The sequence below is a fragment of the Salminus brasiliensis genome, chromosome 10, assembly GCF_030463535.1.
Source record: "Salminus brasiliensis chromosome 10, fSalBra1.hap2, whole genome shotgun sequence".
Taxonomy (NCBI): Eukaryota; Metazoa; Chordata; class Actinopteri; order Characiformes; family Bryconidae; genus Salminus; species Salminus brasiliensis.
Genome location: NC_132887.1, coordinates 41,554,350 through 41,574,151, shown reverse-complemented (window position 1 = coordinate 41,574,151; position 19,802 = coordinate 41,554,350). Strand labels below are relative to the sequence as shown.

The following is a 19,802-nucleotide window of genomic DNA, read 5'->3' as shown; positions in this document are numbered from 1 at the left end:
CCCCTCAGAGAGCGGCACAGTGCGAAACACACACTTCTGTGGAGCGCTTATTCTGCATCCACAGTCCTCCTCTGAAACACGCCAAGAAGCTCCACGTCTTCTCAAACTGCCGCTAACAACAGTCCTGGAGCGCCTGGAGCAACCTCACACCGAACCCCACCAACTGATCTCACCCACTTACCAACCTCATCTATTTACCCCTTCCTCACATATAACACCACCCACTGACCTCATCCATTCACCAACCACACCTACTGACCCCTACCTCACAGCTAACCGCACCCACTGACCCCGACTTCGCGCAAAATCCCACCCACTAAACCCAACCTCACACCCTACCCCACCTATTGACCCCAATCTAACCCACTGACCCTCGCCACTGATCTCAGAACAGCAGTTGATTGGTGTGTGTCTCAGGTGTGTCTATTTGTGGCACGTGATCTAACCCACAGCAGAGATGATGGATCACTGCCACATTTATTTTCCATTAAAAAGATCATAATTTTTTGTATTTTACACACATTTTTACAGGTAATTACTCCGTCCTCCGCTCCTCGATCAGGACTGTTGTTTGCTGTAGAGCAGACGGGTGTGAAACACGCTAACCCAGCCAGACGCAACTGTAACGAAAACTCCGGAAACCGGAATAATGGCTTGATATTTAGGGCAGAGATTCAGACTGTTCCTCTCCGGAGTGAAGATGAGCTGAATTCCTGACTGTGCGTGTTTTCATCACTGACAGCAGAACTACACATCTATACAAACCACATTACCCAGCATGCCTCAGGGGTCAGCGCTGAAATAACCCTGACTGAAGGTCTGCTCCTCGACACCTTAAAATTCAGTCCTAACAGCTTCAGCATGTGTGTGTGTTTGTGTGTGTGTCTGTCTCACCACTCAAAGTCGTAGAGTGTACAGATGCAGGACTCGGCTGAAATGACTCTGGGACTGTCTGGCCCAACAGCACACTGAACCCCTGGCCTCCTCTTCTTGTACACCTGCCTCTGCCCCATCACACACACCTCCCCCTGGCGCACACACACACACACACACACACACAATTAGTGTTTTTTTTTTTATTATAAAATGCTACATTAGAAAGTTTATCGTTCCTGTCCAGCCTATCATCCCCAGTCAATAAACAGGCTATAAAACACTACAGTGATCATTTATTATTACTATTATTATTATTATTATTATTATTATTATTGTTGGTGGTGGTGTTGTATTAGAGAGGGTGCGGATGCAGAGCACTGTGGTGGAGGTGAAGAACTTCACTGAGTCTGATCAGAGTCTCAGTTTTAGGGACTCTGGTACTCAAAACTGCTACATATTTAATAAAGGGAATCCTGCAGCATCTAAAGCAGTAAGTGTGTGTGTGTGTATGTGTGTGTGTGTGTGTGTGTGTGTAATACCTTGTTGTGTAGATGCCATGTCTGATATTCCCCATCTGTGCACTCCCTACTGAACAGTGCTCTGTAATCAGTTTTCACCAGCTGCCAATCAGACAGAAAACTCGCATGGCCAAAAAACCTGAAACACAAACCAGCAGCAGAGAGTTTTAGTGTGTTGCAGTGTGTTACAGTGTTAGTGCATTACAGTGTGTTACAGTGTTAGTGTGTTACAGTGTGTTACCATGTTTGTGTGCTACAGTGTGTTACAGTGTTAGTGTGTTACAGTGTGTTACAGTGTGTTACAGTGTGTTACAATGTGTTACAGTGTGTTACAGTGTGTTACATTGTGTTAGTGTTAGTGTGTTATGATGTGTTACAGTGTGTTACAGTGTTAGTGTGTTACATTGTGTTACAGTGTTAGTGTGTTACAGTGTGTTACAGTTTTAGTGTGTTACAGTGTGTTACAGTGTTAGTGCGTTAGTGTTACTGTGCTAGTGTGTTACAGTGTTATTTTGTTACTGTGTGTTACAGTGTTAGTGTGTTACAGTATGTTACATTGTGTTACAGTGTGTTACAGTGTTAGTGTGTTACAGTGTGTTAGTGTATTACAGTGTTACTATGCTAGTGTGTTACAGTGTTAGTGCATTACAGTGTGTTACAGTGTTAGTTTGTTACAGTGTGTTACAGTGTTAGTGTGTTAGTGTGTTACCATGTTTGTGTGTTACAGTGTTAGTGTGCTACAGTGTGTTACAGTGTTAGTGTGTTACCGTGTTAGTGTGCTACAGTGTGTTACATTGTTAGTGTGTTATGATGTGTTACAGTGTGTTACAGTGTTAGTGTGCTACAGTGTGTTACAGTGTTAGTGTCTTATGATGTGTTAGTGTGTTACAGTGTGTTACAGTGTTAGTGTGTTATGATGTGTTACAGTGTGTTACAGTGTGTTACAGTGTTAGTGTGTTATGATGTGTTACAGTGTGTTACAGTGTCTTACAATGTTTGTGTTAGTGTGTTACAGTGTTAGTGTTACAATATGTTACAGTGTGTTATATTGTTTCTGCATGTGTGTGTGTGTATTTGTGTGTTCTTACGTTATTATGTAATTCTGGGTGTCCTGCTCCATCAGAACTCCATCCACAAACAAAGGAGTGGAGGAAAAACTGAATCTGTCCCAGTGCCGTCCTTCATCCATACTGATCCTAAACACACAGACACACACACACACACACACACACTGTTTTACACCAGGTACTGGTGACATCACAACTTAATTTTATTGGTTGCTTGGCAACAATCATTTAACAAACATCTCAGTTTAAGTCATTTAAAAGACAGAATTCCACAATTAAGATCAGATTAACGTCTGTCTAGCATCTGTCACATACAGTGAGCTCATCAGATCTTAAATTAGGAATTAGAAGATTTGGTCTGTACTCCATAGTTAGGGTGTATAACATCACGGGTGTATATTACAGTGTTATACAGCATGGGTGTTATTACATTGTTATACAGCATGGGTGTATATTACAGTGTTATACAGTACAGGTGAATAATACAGTGTTACACAGTATTGGTGTATATTACAGTGTTATACAGTATTGGTGTATATTACAGTGTTATAAAGTACAGCTGTATATTACAGTGTTACACAGTATTGGTGTATATTACAGTGGTATACAGTACAGGTGTATATTACAGTGTTACACTGTATTGGTGTATATTACAGTGTTATACAGTACAGATGTATATTACAGTGTTACGCAGTATTGGTGTAAATTAGTGTTATACAGTATGGGTGTATATTACAGTGTTGTACAGTATTGGTGTTATTACAGTGTTACACTGTATTGGTGTATATTACAGTGTTATACAGTACGGGTGTTATTACAGTGCAATCTGAATAAATCTGAATAAAAAGTCTGATTTCTGATGGATTATAGGAGTGTGTAGTGTGTGCAGTGTGTAGTGAGTAGAGGGGCGTTAATGTGTCCTGTGTGGGGGCTCTTGTATCTGATGGCTGAGGGTCAGACAGAGATGAGCTGTAGATCAGAACAGACTGGACTCTACTACAGAACCGCAGCTTTTCCTGACTAATGGAGTCTGACGGCAATACACAACCCAATACATCAAAGTAGTGTCAGTGTATGTGTGTGTGTGTGTGTGTGTGTAGCCCACATATCTTCAATTTCAGGTCCTGAACTGCAATGTTAAAAGGCTACCTACACTACAAAGCACACTCTCACACACACACACACACACACACACACACACACACACACACACACACACACACACTGCTGAAAGCACTCCAGAGTGTTTGATATGGTAAGGAATTCTGTTGGTGGAGTTGCTGAGTAACACACACACAGAGTAGACGTCCACTAAACACACGGAAATTATATGTAGATATAGAGATATATTCATCCATATCATATTCTACTGTTCTATCCATCATCACACCTTCACACCATGATTGTGTTTTTAATTCCGCTGCTGCGGAAATGTAGCTAAAGATGTCACCCTGCATGTGGTTGTCGTATATGTGTGTGTGTGTATGAGTGTTTGTGTGTGTGTGTGTGTGTGTGTGTGAGTGTCGGTCTCACCACAAATGCTGTGTTGGTACTGAAGACTGAGTGACAGCCATCAGAGCTCCTCCATGATCCAAAAACCACACACTGTGTTCCTCTTCAAATATCTACACACACACACACACACACACACACACACAAACACACACACACACACACACAGAGGTCCACTAACTGAGGAAGCATCAGCACACTGCAACTGCTCTAAACTGAATGGGTGGGCCTAAACAGCTGTAGGCTGAATGGATGAAGCTAAAGTGCTGTAGACTGAATGGGTGTGGCTAAACAGCTGTAGGCTCAGTGGGTGGGGCTAATCTGCTGTAATCTGCTGATCGGGCAGAATCAGCAGAAAGACAGACTGTGTTGATATTGTCCTGTCCACATGGGGCAGCATTCATGGGAGCTTACTATGTAATGAATGAAATATGGATGCAAATGACACCGGTGTCAGATTCTTCTCGGGTGGGGGGTCTCAGGGGGATTCTAGTGGGGATGAAGTTTAGATTTAGTCATTCCCAGTTCTCCCACTATCTCTCTAACACGTCCGCCAGGGAGCACTGATCATTACTCTCACTGTGTTTTGTAGGAACTTCTCTGATCCTCATTCTCAGAGCCCTCTCTCAGTACCTGTCTCTCAGAGCCGTCTCTCAGTACCTGTCTCTCAGAGCCGTCTCTCAGAGCCGTCTCTCAGAGCCGTCTCTCAGAGCTGTCTCTCAGTACCTGTCTCTCAGAGCCGTCTCTCAGAGCCGTCTCTCAGTACCTGTCTCTCAGTAACTGTCTCTCATTACCTGTATCTCAGTAACTGTTTCTCAGTACCTGTCTCTCAGAGCCGTCTCTCAGTACCTGTCTCTCAGAGCCGTCTCTCAGAGCCGTCTCTCAGAGCCGTCTCTCAGTACCTGTCTCTCAGAGCCGTCTCTCAGAGCCGTCTCTCAGTTCCTGTCTCTCAGTAACTGTCTCTCAGTTCCTGTCTCTCAGTTCCTGTCTGTCAGTAACTGTCTCTCAGTTCCTGTCTCTCAGTTCCTGTCTCTCAGTAACTGTCTCTCAGTACCTGTCTCTGAGTAGTTGTCTCTAAGTTCCTGTCTCTCAGTTCCTGTCTCTTTGTAGTTGTCTCTCAGTTCCTGTCTCTCAGTAGTTGTCTCTCAGTAGTTGTCTCTCAGTAACTGTCTCTCAGTTCCTGTCTCTCAGTACCTGTCTCTCAGTAGTTGTTTCTCAGCAGTTGTCTCTCAGTACCTGTCTCTCCGTAGTTGTCTCTCAGTTCCTGTCTCTCAAAGGCGTCTCTCAGTAACTGTCTCTCAGTTCCTGTATCTCAGTACCTGTCTCTCAGAGCCGTCTCTCAGTACCTGTCTCTCAGAGCAGTCTCTCAGTACCTGTCTCTCAGAGCCGTCTTTCAGTAACTGTCTCTCAGTAACTGTCTCTCAGTAACTGTCTCTCAGTACCTGTCTCTCAGAGCCGTCTCTCAGTAACTGTCTCTCAGTACCTGTCTCTCAGAGCCGTCTCTCAGTAACTGTCTCTCAGTATCTGTCTCTCAGTTCCTGTCTATCAGTAACTGTTTTCCAGAGCCATCTCTCAGTAACTGTCTCTCAGTTCCTGTCTCTCAGTTCCTGTCTCTCAGTAACTGTCTCTTAGTAACTGTCTCTCAGTTCCTGTCTCTCAGTAACTGTCTCTTAGTAACTGTCTCTTAGTAACTGTCTCTCAGTACCTGTCTCTGAGTAGTTGTCTCTCAGTTCCTGTCTCTCAGTTCCTGTCTCTTTGTAGTTGTCTCTCAGTTCCTGTGTTTCAGTTCCTGTCTCTCAGTAGTTGTCTCTCAGTAGTTGTCTCTCAGTTCCTGTCTCTCAGCAGTTGTCTCTCAGTTCCTGTCTCTCAGTACCTGTCTCTCAGTTCCTGTCTCTCAGTTCCTGTCTCTCAGTAACTGTCTCTTAGTAACTGTCTCTCAGTTCCTGTCTCTCAGTAACTGTCTCTTAGTAACTGTCTCTTAGTAACTGTCTCTCAGTACCTGTCTCTGAGTAGTTGTCTCTCAGTTCCTGTCTCTCAGTTCCTGTCTCTTTGTAGTTGTCTCTCAGTTCCTGTCCCTCAGTACCTGTCTTTCAGTACCTGTCTCTCAGTACCTGTCTCTCAGTACCTGTCTCTGAGTAGTTGTCTCTCAGTTCTTGTCTCTCAGTAGTTGTCTCTCAGTAACTGTCTCTCAGTTCCTGTCTCTCAGTACCCGTCTCTCAGTAACTGTCTCTCAGTTCCTGTCTCTCAGTACCTGTCTTTCAGTAGTTGTCTCTCAGTTCCTGTCTCTCAGCAGTTGTCTCTCAGTTCCTGTCTCTTTGTAGTTGTCTCTCAGTTCCTGTCTCTCAGTACCTGTCTCTCAGTACCTGTCTCTGAGTAGTTGTCTCAGTTCTTGTCTCTCAGTACCTGTCTTTCAGTAGTTGTCTCTCAGTTCCTGTCTCTCAGTACCCGTCTCTCAGTAACTGTCTCTCAGTTCCTGTCTCTCAGTACCTGTCTTTCAGTAGTTGTCTCTCAGTTCCTGTCTCTCAGCAGTTGTCTCTCAGTTCCTGTCTTTCAGTACCTGTCTCTCAGTACTTGTCTCTCAGTAGTTGTCTCTCAGTTCCTGTCTCTTTGTAGTTGTCTCTCAGTTCCTGTGTCTCAGTTCCTGTCTCTCAGTAGTTGTCTCTCAGTAGTTGTCTCTCATTTCCTCTCTTTGTAGTTGTCTCTCAGTTCCTGTCTCTTAGTTCCTGTCTCTCAGTTCCTGTCTCTCAGAGGCGTCTCTTAGTAACTGTCTCTCAGTACCTGTCTCTGAGTAGTTGTCTCTCAGTTCCTGTCTCTCAGTTCCTGTCTCTTTGTAGTTGTCTCTCAGTTCCTGTGTTTCAGTTCCTGTCTCTCAGTAGTTGTCTCTCAGTAGTTGTCTCTCAGTTCCTGTCTCTCAGCAGTTGTCTCTCAGTTCCTGTCTCTCAGTACCTGTCTCTCAGTACCTGTCTCTCAGTACTTGTCTCTCAGTAGTTGTCTCTCAGTTCCTGTCTCTTTGTAGTTGTCTCTCAGTTCCTGTGTTTCAGTTCCTGTCTCTCAGTAGTTGTCTCTCAGTAGTTGTCTCTCATTTCCTGTCTCTTTGTAGTTGTCTCTCAGTTCCTGTCTCTCAGTTCCTGTCTCTCAGAGCCGTCTCTCAGTTCCTGTCTCTCAGTTCCTGTCTCTCAGTAACTGTCTCTCAGTTCCTGTCTCTCAGTAACTGTCTCTCAGTAACTGTCTCTCAGTACCTCTCTCTCAGAGCCGTCTCTCAGTACCTGTCTCTCAGAGCCGTCTCTCAGTAACTGTCTCTCAGAGCCGTCTCTCAGTACCTGTCTCTCAGAGCCGTCTCTCAGCAGTTGTCTCTCAGTACCTGTCTCCATGTGTTTCCTGCATCAGAAGAGATGAACATGGCCGACTGGGTAAAAGAGAGCTCAGCTCCAACATTACCTGCAGTCACCACGCATACACACACACACACACACACACACACACACAAATATCAAATTATGAAGAAAACAGAATGTTCAGCCCAGTCTAACTCACAGCACGCAGTTTCCAATCAAACCCCAATTCTGCCCCAACCCGACTAATAGTGCATCAACTCTCTCTCTCTCACACACACACACCTACCTCTGGCGATGATGAGTCCTGGTGCAGTGTGTTTGGTGAGGATGGTGTCGGGTGTGTATGGATTCTCAGACATCTGCAGGTGGAGGTGGAGGGAACAGGACGGCTGCAGACACACAATACAGCAAACACACACAGCTGACTTAATCCAGTACACTGACAGAATCCAGTACACTCACTTAATCTAGTACACTCACTTAATCCAGGACACTGACAGAATCCAGTACACTCACTTAATCCAGTACACTGACAGAATCCAGTACACTGACAGAATCCAGTACACTCACTTAATCCAGTACACTGACAGAATCCAGTACACTCACTTAATCCAGGACACTGACAGAATCCAGTACACTCACTTAATCCAGTACACTCACTTAATCCAGTACACTGACAGAATCCAGTACACTCACTTAATCCAGTACACTGACAGAATCCAGTACACTCACTTAATCCAGGACACTGACAGAATCCAGTACACTCACTTAATCCAGTACACTCACTTAATCCAGTACACTCACTTAATCCAGGACACTCACTTAATCCAGTACACTGACAGAATCCAGTACACTGACAGAATCCAGTACACTCACTTAATCCAGGACACTGACAGAATCCAGTACACTCACTTAATCCAGTACACTCACTTAATCCAGTACACTGACAGAATCCAGTACACTGACAGAATCCAGTACACTCACTTAATCCAGTACACTCACTTAATCCAGTACACTCACTTAATCCAGGACACTGACAGAATCCAGTACACTCACTTAATCCAGTACACTGACAGAATCCAGTACACTCACTTAATCCAGTACACTGACAGAATCGAGGGGATGTTAGGAGCTGCAGGATGGTTTCTTTTTTTACAAAGTTCACACAAGAATGGTTGCTATTCTGTTCAAAGTGGTTGCTATGATATTCAAGGCGGTTGCTATGCTACTTAGGGTCATTGCTATGCTATTTAAAGTGGTTGCTATGCTAATTAAGGTTGTTGCCAGGATGCTACTAGGTGTGTGCTTCAATATCCCACTGAAAATATCAGGAGTTTATCTTCCCCAACCAGCTTCTGACAACATAACACACTTTACACTCAACTATATATATATATATACACACAGTGGTGAAAAAAAAGTATTTAGTCAGTCACCAATTGTGCAAGTTCTCCCACTTAAAAAGATGAGAGAGGCTGTAATTGACATCATAGGTAGATCTCAACTATGAGAGACAAAATGAGAAAAATTCACATTGTCTGATTTTTAAAGAATTTATTTGCAAATAATGGTGGAAAATAAGTATTTGGTCAATAACATAAGTTCATCTCAATACTTTGTTATATATCCTTTGTTGGCAATGACAGAGGTCAAACGTTTTCTGTAAGTCTTCACAGGGTTGGCACACACCGCTGCTGGTATGTTGGCCCATTCCTCCATGCAGATCTCCTCTAGAGCAGTGATGTTTTGGGGCTGTCAGCGGCAACACGGACTTTCAACTCCCTCCAAAGGTTTTCTGGAGACTGGCTAGGCCACTCCAGGACCTTGAAATGCTTCTTACGAAGCCACTCCTTTGTTGCCCTGGCAGTGTGCTTGGGATCATTGTCATGCTGAAAGACCCAGCCACGTTTCATCTTCAATGCCCTTGCTAATGGAAGGAGGTTTGCACTCAAAATCTCACAATACACGGCCCCATTCATTCTTTCATGTACACGGACCAGTCGTCCTAGTCCCTTTGCAGAGAAACAGCCCCAAAGCATGATGTTGCCACCCCCATGCTTCACAGTTGGTATGGTGTTCTTTGGATGCAACTCAGCATTCACTCTCCTCAAACACGAGTTGTGTTTGTACCAAACGGTTCTACTTTGGTTTCATCTGACCATAAGACATTCTCCCAAAACTCTTCCGGAACATCCAAATGCTCTCTAGCAAACTTCAGATGGGCCGGATATGTACTGGCTTAAGCAGGGGAACACGTCTGGCGGCGTAGTGTGTTACTGACGGTAACTGTTGTAACGTTGGTCCAGCTTTCTGCAGGTCAGTCACTAGGTCCCCCCGTGTGGTTCTGGGATTTCTGCTCACCGTTCTTGTGATCATTTTGACCCCACGGGCTGAGATCTTGCGTGGAGCCCCTGATGGAGGGAGATTAGCAGTGGTCTTGTAGGTCTCCCATTTTCTGATTATTGCTCCCACAGTAGATTTCTTCACACCAAGCTGCTGCCTATTGCAGATTCAGTCTTCCAGCCTGGTGCAGGTCTGCAGTTCTGTTTCTGGTGTCCTTCCACAGCTCTTTGGTCTTCACCATAGTGGAGTTTGGAGTGGGACTGTTTGAGGTTGTGGGCAGGTGTCTTTTATACTGTTAACCAGTTCAAACAGGTGCCTTTAATACAGGTAATGAGTGGAGGACAGAGAAGCCTCTTAAAGAAGACGTTACAGGTCTGTGACAGCCAGAAATCTTGCTTGTTTGTAGGCGACCAAATACTTATTTTCCACCATTATTTGCAAATAAATTCTTTTAAAATCAGACAATGTGATTTTCAGAATGTTTTTTTTTCTCATTTTGTCTCTCATAGTTGAGATCTACCTATGATGTCAATTACAGCCTCTCTCATCTTTTTAAGTGGGAGAACTTGCACAATTGGTGACTGACTAAATACCTTTTTTCCCCACTGTATATATATATATATATATATATATATATATATATATATATACATACAAACACACAGAAACATACACACACACAAGCAGACTGATCAGCGGAATAGACACAAAGCTGGAACGTCCCTCAGAGAACAGCACAAAGTCATTAAACTTCTCAGAGATGAGCTGATAAATTAACCTCAATTGTTTAATTCAGCTCTTAATTGAAGTGTGTAATCTCAGAGGAAAGAGCAAATCATCAGATACAGCATGCACACACACACACACTCTCACACACTCACAAAAATGTCTTAATTAAAACATCAGAGAGAACGTCCTTTATTTAATCAGAGAGAGAGAGAGAGAGAGAGAGAGAAACCTACTGTTGCTGGACTCTCTCTCTCTCTCTCTCTCTCTCATTCACAAACACTCTGCAGATAAAGAGAGTCCTATTTGAGATTTGCTGGTTGTGTCCCTGCACTAGCGGGTGTGGTTTAGAATGAAGTGGGTGTGGCTTAAATGGAGTGGGTGTGGTTTATTTAGGGTGGGAATCAGAATCTCTTTGTTTCACGTACAGGGAATTTCTACTTGGCGAGACCAACACATTAAACCCCAAGAGAGAAAAGTTCACTTAACAATAAACAGAAAAAGAAGAATAAAGGTACTAAAGAGCCGAGGAAGCTGAAAGAGATGTAAAGATCTGTACAGATATGAACACTAGGAGGAGACATAAATACACACACTATTACATACAGATATGAACATTTACAAAAGGTGAACATCTGTACAGCTGTGCAAATAATCCTAGTGTAAATGAGCAGCATGTTGTGTATCAGTGCTGTGCTACAGTCCAAGTCCAGTTTGGTTTAGTGAAGTTTAGAAGCTCAGTTCAGTTCAGTTAGAGATTCTGATTATAGATTGGGATTATAGATTAGGTTTTTAGATTAGGATTATAGATTAGGTTTATAGATTAGGGTTATAGATTAGTGTGTGAGGTGTCCACTGTGGTTTAGGAGCGCTACAGCTCTGGGGAAAAAGCTGTTAGCGTGCCGTGCTGGTTTTGATGGTTCTGAGTCTTCTACCAGAGGGCAGTGTCTGGAAGAGCTGCTGTCCAGGATGAGAGGGGTCAGCGCACTTCCTCATCCTGCTGGTGTAGATCTCCTGAAGCAATGGTAAATTGCATTCAGTGATCCTCTCTGCTGTCCTGATGATGCGCTGGAGTTCTTGGGAGGTGGAGGAACCAAACCAGATGGTTCTGGATGATGTGGGGATGGACTCGGTGATGGCTGTGAAGAACTGGATCATCAGGGTCTGCGGCAGGTTACATTTCCTGTTTCAAGAAAAACATTCTTTGCTGAGCTTTCTTAGAGATGGAGACTGTTCCTCTCCCATTTCAGGTCCCTGGATATGGTGGTGCTCAGGAACTTGAGTGACTCCACAGTGGAAACTGCAGAGCTGTTAATGCAGAGGGGGGCTAGGGAGGGTGGGTTGCATCGAAAATCCACCACCATCTCTACAGTCTTTTCTGCGTTTAGCAGCAGGTGGTTGTCGCTGCACGAGGAGATCAGCTGCTTGACCTCTTTTCTTTAGGCAGATTCATCCCCATTTACAGCTGATTCCCTGGAGACACCGTCATTGGTGTAGAGGCTAAAGAGAAGAGGTAAGAGAACACAACCCTGTGGTACTCCAGTACTGAGTGTCCAGAGGTCTGAAGTGTGTTTTCCCAGCCACACCTGCTGCCTCCTGTTTGTCAGGAAATCTACAATCCACTGACACAAGGAGTCTGGCACTGACAGCTGGGACAGTTTGGTTTGGAGAAGCTGCAGCACAACAGTGTTGAAACCTGAGCTAATGTCCACAAACAGAACCCTAGCATAGGTTTCAGGAGGGTCAAGATGCTGCAGAATGAACTGAAGGGTCAAGTTGACCACATCTTCGACAGACCTGTTTGGTCTGTATGCAAACTTCAGGGGGTCCGTAATGGACATTGGGACCAGGCGTTCAAAGACCTTCATGACTACAGAGGTCAAGGTGACAGGGTGACAGGCCTGTAGTCATTAAGTCCAGTGATGGTTGGTTTATTAGGAACTGGAATGATGGTGGAGGTCTTGAAGCAGACTGGAACGCAGCAGAGTTCCAGTGATCTGTTGAAGATGCTGGTGAAGACTGGTGATAGCTGGTCGCAGAAGTGTTTGAGAGTAGATGGAGGGACTCGGGCCCCGGGGCTTTCCTCTCCTTCTGTCTGCTGAAGAGCCTGCAAACATCCTCCAAGCTGATGGAAAGACGAGCAGGGGACAGAGGTGCGAGCCAGCGTGGGGGAGGAGGGTGGTTGTCTGGGGGGACAGGCTGCAGAGACTGCAGTAGAACTCATTCAGGTTGTTGGTGAGCTGTCGGCCGATCAGGAGGAGGGGGGTCTTTCTCACCTGGACCACCAAGACCTCTGGCCTCTCCATGCTGAAGATGGGTCATTAGCAGTTATGTGGCTGTTCAGCTGTTTTGTATTTGGCCTCTTCATAGACAGTTCTGTCCCACTCCTGACCGCTGCCTCCTTTTCCCTCTGAAGCTGTTTGAGTTCTGGTGAGAACCAGGGTTTGTTATTGCTGTATTTCACATGTGATTTGTTTGAAATACAGCTGTTTTCTTCTAAGAGAACTAAAACATGAAGCAGAGATCTGCCGGGAAGGACAACAACCAAAACCACAGCCTGTGAAAATATAACCCATCATGGAAAAACAAGGACTGTTGTCCAGAAGATCTGTGAAATAGAAAAGCTAAATTTCAGCTAGGAGTCAGAACGCTTAGAGACGGACATAACGGATCAAACACAGACGGGAGGAATACACAGCAGACCTCCACAAAGTCAATAGCCAAGCAACATGCTCCCAATATAATCCTGTTCAACTACAAAGAGTGTGCTTTAGTAAATAAAAAAGAACTGCGACATGCAAGACATGTGGAGTCTGGAGTATGGAGATGCAACCACTTTAAACAGTAAGCCTCTGCTATGTATATTTCACACATAGCAGTTAGCTAGCTAGCTGGCTAACAAGCTAGCAAACTTAGCAGCATAATGCTAAACAACAGCTAATGTGAACAACGCTCTCTCCCTCCACCGTCCACTGTGAGTGGTTTTACTGAAAAATAAAAGCATTTAGTAAGCACAGCATCTCGCCACGAGTAGTGCTGAAAAGTGCTGAACACTCTGCTGATCAGGACATGCAGAGTTCACACATGCTGTTAGAAGGGCAGAGACCAGGTCCATATATTAATGCTTATAGGTTTAGAATGTGATGTCATTAAAATTCCTGTAGGAGTAATGTGTACTAATACTTCCATATAGTGCAGGTTCTCAGCCTTGGCCTTCCAGGCCCACTGCCCTGCACATTTTAGTGTTTTTGACTAGAATGAAGTTAAAGACTTCCACATTGGCAAAGGATACCGACAAGGCTGCCCACTATCACTGTACCGGTATGCTGAACATAAAATGACAGAAGCAGGAAGAGAGGGAGATGATAGATGATAAGAAAAACCTTCAATATGCAACTGATGCAACATTCACAGATAAACATCAGGAAGATCAGAATGAAAATATGGGCTTTCAGCTGAATATGAAAAAGACAAAGGTTAGGACAGCAGAAAAGACCACCAACTTACCACAGATGGTAAAAAAGTAGAAGTGGTGGACAGTGGTGGACAGCTTTTACCATCTCAGATCAATAACAAAGAATCCATCAGTCAAGAAATACAACACACATGAAACAGAGCTCAGAGCCATCCAGATTGTGGTGTATTGTATGGACATGAAAGCCTGAGGCCTCTAGAAACTGACAAGCTGATGGCAAACAAACAAATGGATCCCTGATCAAATTAGGCCTCTATTCTCAGTGGAAGCTCAGAGAGCCAAAGTGAAGCTCTTATTCTGGACTTGTTATGAGAAGAAAAAAGCATTCATGCTTAGAAGAGCTGAAGGTAAAAGAGGAAGAGCATGGGTAACAGTAAGTATGGAGTGACACATGAGAAATCCTCAGAGAAGGACCCAAACAGAAGACATTGTAGAGGAACTCTGCCCATACGGTCACCAGGAGTTGGTACCTGTTTCAGGTCCCTTAGTAGAATACTTAGTACTTAGTAGAATAGAATACTTTACCACAAAGATGTGGTGGGTGTGGCTTCCTTCTCTGGTGGCTGTGATTTAATTCTAAAGGTGGGTGTGGTCTAATGTTGATGTGGGTGTGGTCGGTGTGCTGGTTCTGACCAGGCTACAGCTGATGTCCTGGCTGGAGGCATCTTTGGCTGGCGCTGGCAGTAAACTCCATGTCTGTCCCTTGTTGTAGGAGACGTATGTTTTCATCTGACTGTCCTCTTTCTTATTGGCTATAAGCATTCCGGTCACACCAGCCACCTACAGAGTTAGTTACAGTTAGCTATGTTTAGTTAGCTAGCAGGTTAACATTATGGAGAATAACATGATATCCACCCAATAAACAATCGACAACGACGATACACACCTTGTAAACGTCTACGATGAGGTTTCCAGCGGCTCCGCGGCTGGTCCGCAGGTGGGGCAGTGAGCGGGTGAAGTGAACTCCAGCTGAGTCGGAGATGTACAGACTGTATGTGTCGTTCTCATTCCACTCCTGCACCGCTGCCAACACCTGCCCATCATCTGAGCTGATGATATGCATATCCTACACACACACACACACACACACACATACATACACACACACACACACACACACACTTGCAGTAAACACCTCTTTAATATCATATCTTTCACAACTCCCACATGTGAATGTTTAGTAGAGCACTATCAGACATTAGCAGAGGCTTGTAGAGGTAGAGCCACTGTGGATCATGAACACACACACACACACATACACACACACACACACAGAGCAGGACAGCACTAAGGGGTCTTACTTTGGGCAGGCAGTATTTGGGCAGCTGGATGTGTTTGAAGGGGCCTCGTTGAAACGACACAAAATAGGTGGTCCTGCCTGCAGTGGTCAGCTGAACACACACACACAAACACACAAAGAAAGATATTGACCAATGAGAATGAGCCAAAGAGACCAAAGAGAACTGTTGAAAACACACACACACACACACACATTCTCATCATACTCATGACATGTCTTACACACACACTGGGAGAGCTTATCCTTTAATCAGCTAAGTGTTGCTGATGGTGAATGTGTGTGTGTGTGTGTGTGTGTGTGTGTGTGGTTCTGATCAGTGGTGTGTGAATGCAGTGTGTTTTTCTCAACCATGGTGTAAATCTGTGGCAGTCTTTTCCTGAGGGAGCATCACACACACACACACACACACACACACACACACACACACACACACACACACACACACACACACACACACACACACACTTTCATCCTGCTGCTCAGATCAATACACTCATTATTCTTCGTCAACTTAAATCCAGCAGCTTCAGAAAGTCAAAACAAAGTCACTGATAATGATACACACACATCACTTAATCACACACAAATACACACACATCACTTAATCACACACAAATACATACACACACACATTCACCAAAATGTTTTATATTAATATACAGTTCTTTATTCAGTGGGACCAAACAGTCCACACCATACACACACACACACACACACCTGTAGGAAGATGTAGTCATCTTGAACCACCAGAGAGTTGGTGTCGATTCTGCTGCTGAATGGATTCTGTTTATTCCCCTCAGAACACTTCTGAGCTCGACACGTTACATACTGCATTACTGTAGCACACACACACACACACACACACACACACACACACACACACACACACATTTAGAGTGAGAGACTGTTATTAGATCATTAGAGCGTCAATAATTTACTCTAATGAGGCTGTAGCTCCGCCTCCTCAGTGTATATCACAATAAGATAAGATAAGATAAGATAGTCCTTTATTAGTCCCGCAGTGGGGAAATTCCCAATACCTACATTTAGAGCGTTATTAATATTCACCCTAATGAGAGACTGTAGCTCCGCCTCCTCAGTGTATATCACAATACCTACATTTAGAGCGTTATTAATATTCACCCTAATGAGAGACTGTAGCTCCGCCTCCTCAGTGTATATCACAATACCTACCTTTTAGAGCGTTATTAATATTCACCCTAATGAGAGACTGTAGCTCCACCTCCTCAGTGCATATCACAATACCTACATTTAGAGTTATTAATATTCACCCTAATGAGAGACTGTAGCTCCGCCTCCTCAGTGTATATCACAATACCTACATTTAGAGCGTTATTAATATTCACCCTAATGAGAGACTGTAGCTCCGCCTCCTCAGTGTATATCACAATACCTACATTTAGAGTTATTAATATTCACCCTAATGAGAGACTGTAGCTCCGCCTCCTCAGTGTATATCACAATACCTACATTTAGAGTTATTAATATTCACCCTAATGAGAGACTGTAGCTCCGCCTCCTCAGTGTGTATCACAATACCTACCTTTTAGAGCGTTATTAATATTCACCCTAATGAGAGACTGTAGCTCCACCTCCTCAGTGTATATCACAATACCTACATTTAGAGTTATTAATATTCACCCTAATGAGAGACTGTAGCTCCTCCTCCTCAGTGTATATCACAATACCTACATTTAGAGCGTTATTAATATTCACCCTAATGAGAGACTGTAGCTCCGCCTCCTCAGTGTATATCACAATACCTACATTTAGAGCGTTATTAATATTCACCCTAATGAGAGACTGTAGCTCCGCCTCCTCAGCGTATATCACAATACCTACATTTAGAGCGTTATTAATATTCACCCTAAAGAGAGACTGTAGCTCCGCCTCCTCAGCGTATATCACAATACCTACATTTAGAGCGTCATTAATATTCACCCTAATGAGAGACTGTAGCTCCGCCTCCTCAGCGTATATCACAATACCTACATTTAGAGCGTCATTAATCTATGAAAAAGATTTATAAGAAATATTTCATATTTTGAAGATTTTTTCCAGAAACAATTTTGTTTTCATATCATTGTGGGAACATTTAGTACACATTTAGTTACACACACACACACACACACACACTTCATAGCAACTCAAATCAATCAATGCACTCCATTATCAGCCTGTTTCTCTGCACATCCATCCATCCATCAGCCTGACAGAAAGACAGATGGGGAGGAAAAACAGATAGACAGGTGTGTCTGTTGTGGATGCAGGGCTGAGGGGGTGTACAAAGCACTCTCACACACACACACACACACACACACACACACACACACACACACACACACACAAAGTGATATGTAAAGGTGAGGTGCAGGTCAGGGGATCTCAGGGATAGTAAGGACCGGTCTCTGATCCTCTAAATTGCTCCTTATTCAGTGTTCAAGTTAACGACACTGTTTGACTGGGGGGGTTCTGGGGGTTTCGGGGGGTTCAGGGGTTTGGGGGTTTGGGGGTGTGAGGGTCAGGTGTACCCGCAGTAAAAATAGAGAAGCATCTCCACACTGAACTGACGGTCAGAGAACCTGAGAAGACTTTCAATCAGAGGCTGAAAGAGAACCTGTTTGTGGTTCTGATCCCCCACTGGGATGGTTCTGCTAATCCTCCATCTGATCCACTCTGAACAAGCAGCTCTCTAATCTCCCTCTGTTCTTCAACACAGATCTGCTTGGAAGTTCCCAAAAACACTTTCAGCGTGTCCAGAGTGGATGGTCACACATCACCACGTAGTTAAGTGAGCGGATATCTGCTTCTCTTGGAAGCAGTACAGGATCCATCAGGGTCAGTGGGGTTAACCTAACACTGATCCCTAACCTTTACTGCACTGACCGACCTGTAGGATCTGTATTCGGGGCTCAGTGGGTCTCTCTCTCTCCTTCTCTCTCTCTCCCTCTCTCTCGGTCTCTCCCTCTCCCTCTCTCTCTCTCTGTGTCTCTCTCTCAGTAAGTATGATTAAGAGATGATACACTCTACACCCAGAGGGAGAGAGAGAGAGAGAGCGACAGAGAGAGAGAGGGAGAAAGAGAGAGACACGCAGAGAAAGAGGGACAGAGAGTGAGGGAGAGAGAGACAGAGAGAGAGAGAGAGAGAGACAGAGAGAGACAGACAGAGAAAAAAAAACAGAGAGAGAGAGACACACAGAGAAAAAGAGAAAGAGAGAGAGAGACACACAAAGAGAGAGAGGGAGAGAGAGAGGGAGAGAGAGACACAAAGAGAGAGAGAGAGAGAGAGAGAGACAGAGAGAGAGAGAGACACCCAGAGAGAAAGAGAGACAGAGAGAGAGAGAGAGAGACAGAGAGAGACAGAGAGAGAGAGAGAGACCCAGAGAGAAAGAGAGACAGAGAGAGACAGACAGAGAAAAAAAAACAGAGAGAGAGAGACACACAGAGAAAAAGAGAAAGAGAGAGAGAGACACACAAAGAGAGAGAGGGAGAGAGAGAGGGAGAGAGAGACACAAAGAGAGAGAGAGAGACAGAGAGAGAGAGAGACACCCAGAGAGAAAGAGAGACAGAGAGAGAGAGAGAGAGAGACAGAGAGAGACAGAGAGAGAGAGAGACACCCAGAGAGAAAGAGAGACAGAGAGAGAGAGAGAGAGAGACTAACGTCCAGAGGGTGTTTGAGCCTCAATGTGAACCAGGTCCGTCTCCTTATCCAGCCCACTCAGAGCCCTGAGAGAGAGAGAGAGAGAGAGAGAGAGAGAGAGAGAGAGAGAGAGAGAAAGAGCAATCAGCAGGGCTGGAGCAAGGGGGGCGAGCGAGGGAGTGGATGGATGAGTGCAGTAATGGTGCTGGAGTGATGGAGTGATGTGGTGATGGAGGGAGAGAGAGTGGATGAACAGAATAATTCCACACTCCACACACACATACACACACACATTACTGTATGTTTATATGTGTGTGTGTATGTGTATGTACTGCAGTGTGATCTGGCTAAAGGGGAGAACAGGGCTGACCATTATTCAGGATGTTCTGCAGAGTTACTGGCATTCAGGATCAGACATTATCAGAATCAGATATTATCAGAATCAGATATTATCAGAATCAGACATTATCAGAATCAGATATTATCAGAACAAGATATTATCAGAATCAGACATTACCAGAATCAGATATTATCAGAATCAGATATTATCAGAATCAGATATTATCAGGATCAGATATTATCAGGATCAGACATGATCTGAATCAGACATGATCTGAATAAGACATTATCAGGATCAGACATTATCAGGATCAGGCATGATCTGAATTAGACATTATCAGGATCAGACATGATCTGAATCAGACATGATCTGAATCAGACATTATCAGGATCAGACATGATCTGAATCAGACATTATCAGAATCAGGCATTATCAGGATCAGACATTATTAGAATCAGGCGTGATCAGGATCAGACATTATCAAGATCAGACATGATCTGAATCAGACATCAGAATCAGGCATTATCAGGATCAGACATTATCAGAATCAAGCATTATCAGGATCAGACATTATCAGAATCAGGCATTATCAGGATCAGACATTATCAGAATCAGACATTATCAGAATCAGGCGTGATCAGGATCAGACA

At 44.2% G+C, this 19,802-nt stretch overlaps 1 protein-coding gene across 4 annotated transcripts in view; it reads right to left on the bottom strand.

Annotated features, from left to right (window-relative positions):
- The window catches only part of sorcs3b (sortilin related VPS10 domain containing receptor 3b), a 60,869-nt gene that overhangs the window by 15,540 nt on the left and 25,527 nt on the right, over nucleotides 1–19,802 (bottom strand). For all 4 annotated transcript variants that reach the window (XM_072690174.1, XM_072690175.1, XM_072690176.1 and 1 more), the window contains 11 exons: nucleotides 18,834–18,898; nucleotides 15,870–15,988; nucleotides 15,154–15,243; nucleotides 14,739–14,918; nucleotides 14,486–14,632; nucleotides 7,595–7,697; nucleotides 7,335–7,411; nucleotides 3,995–4,086; nucleotides 2,483–2,590; nucleotides 1,416–1,533; nucleotides 895–1,028 (listed from right to left, as the gene is read on the bottom strand). In XM_072690174.1, coding sequence (XP_072546275.1) covers nucleotides 895–1,028; nucleotides 1,416–1,533; nucleotides 2,483–2,590; nucleotides 3,995–4,086; nucleotides 7,335–7,411; nucleotides 7,595–7,697; nucleotides 14,486–14,632; nucleotides 14,739–14,918; nucleotides 15,154–15,243; nucleotides 15,870–15,988; nucleotides 18,834–18,898 — 1,233 coding nt within the window. The remainder of the gene's footprint in view (nucleotides 1–894; nucleotides 1,029–1,415; nucleotides 1,534–2,482; nucleotides 2,591–3,994; nucleotides 4,087–7,334; nucleotides 7,412–7,594; nucleotides 7,698–14,485; nucleotides 14,633–14,738; nucleotides 14,919–15,153; nucleotides 15,244–15,869; nucleotides 15,989–18,833; nucleotides 18,899–19,802) is intronic.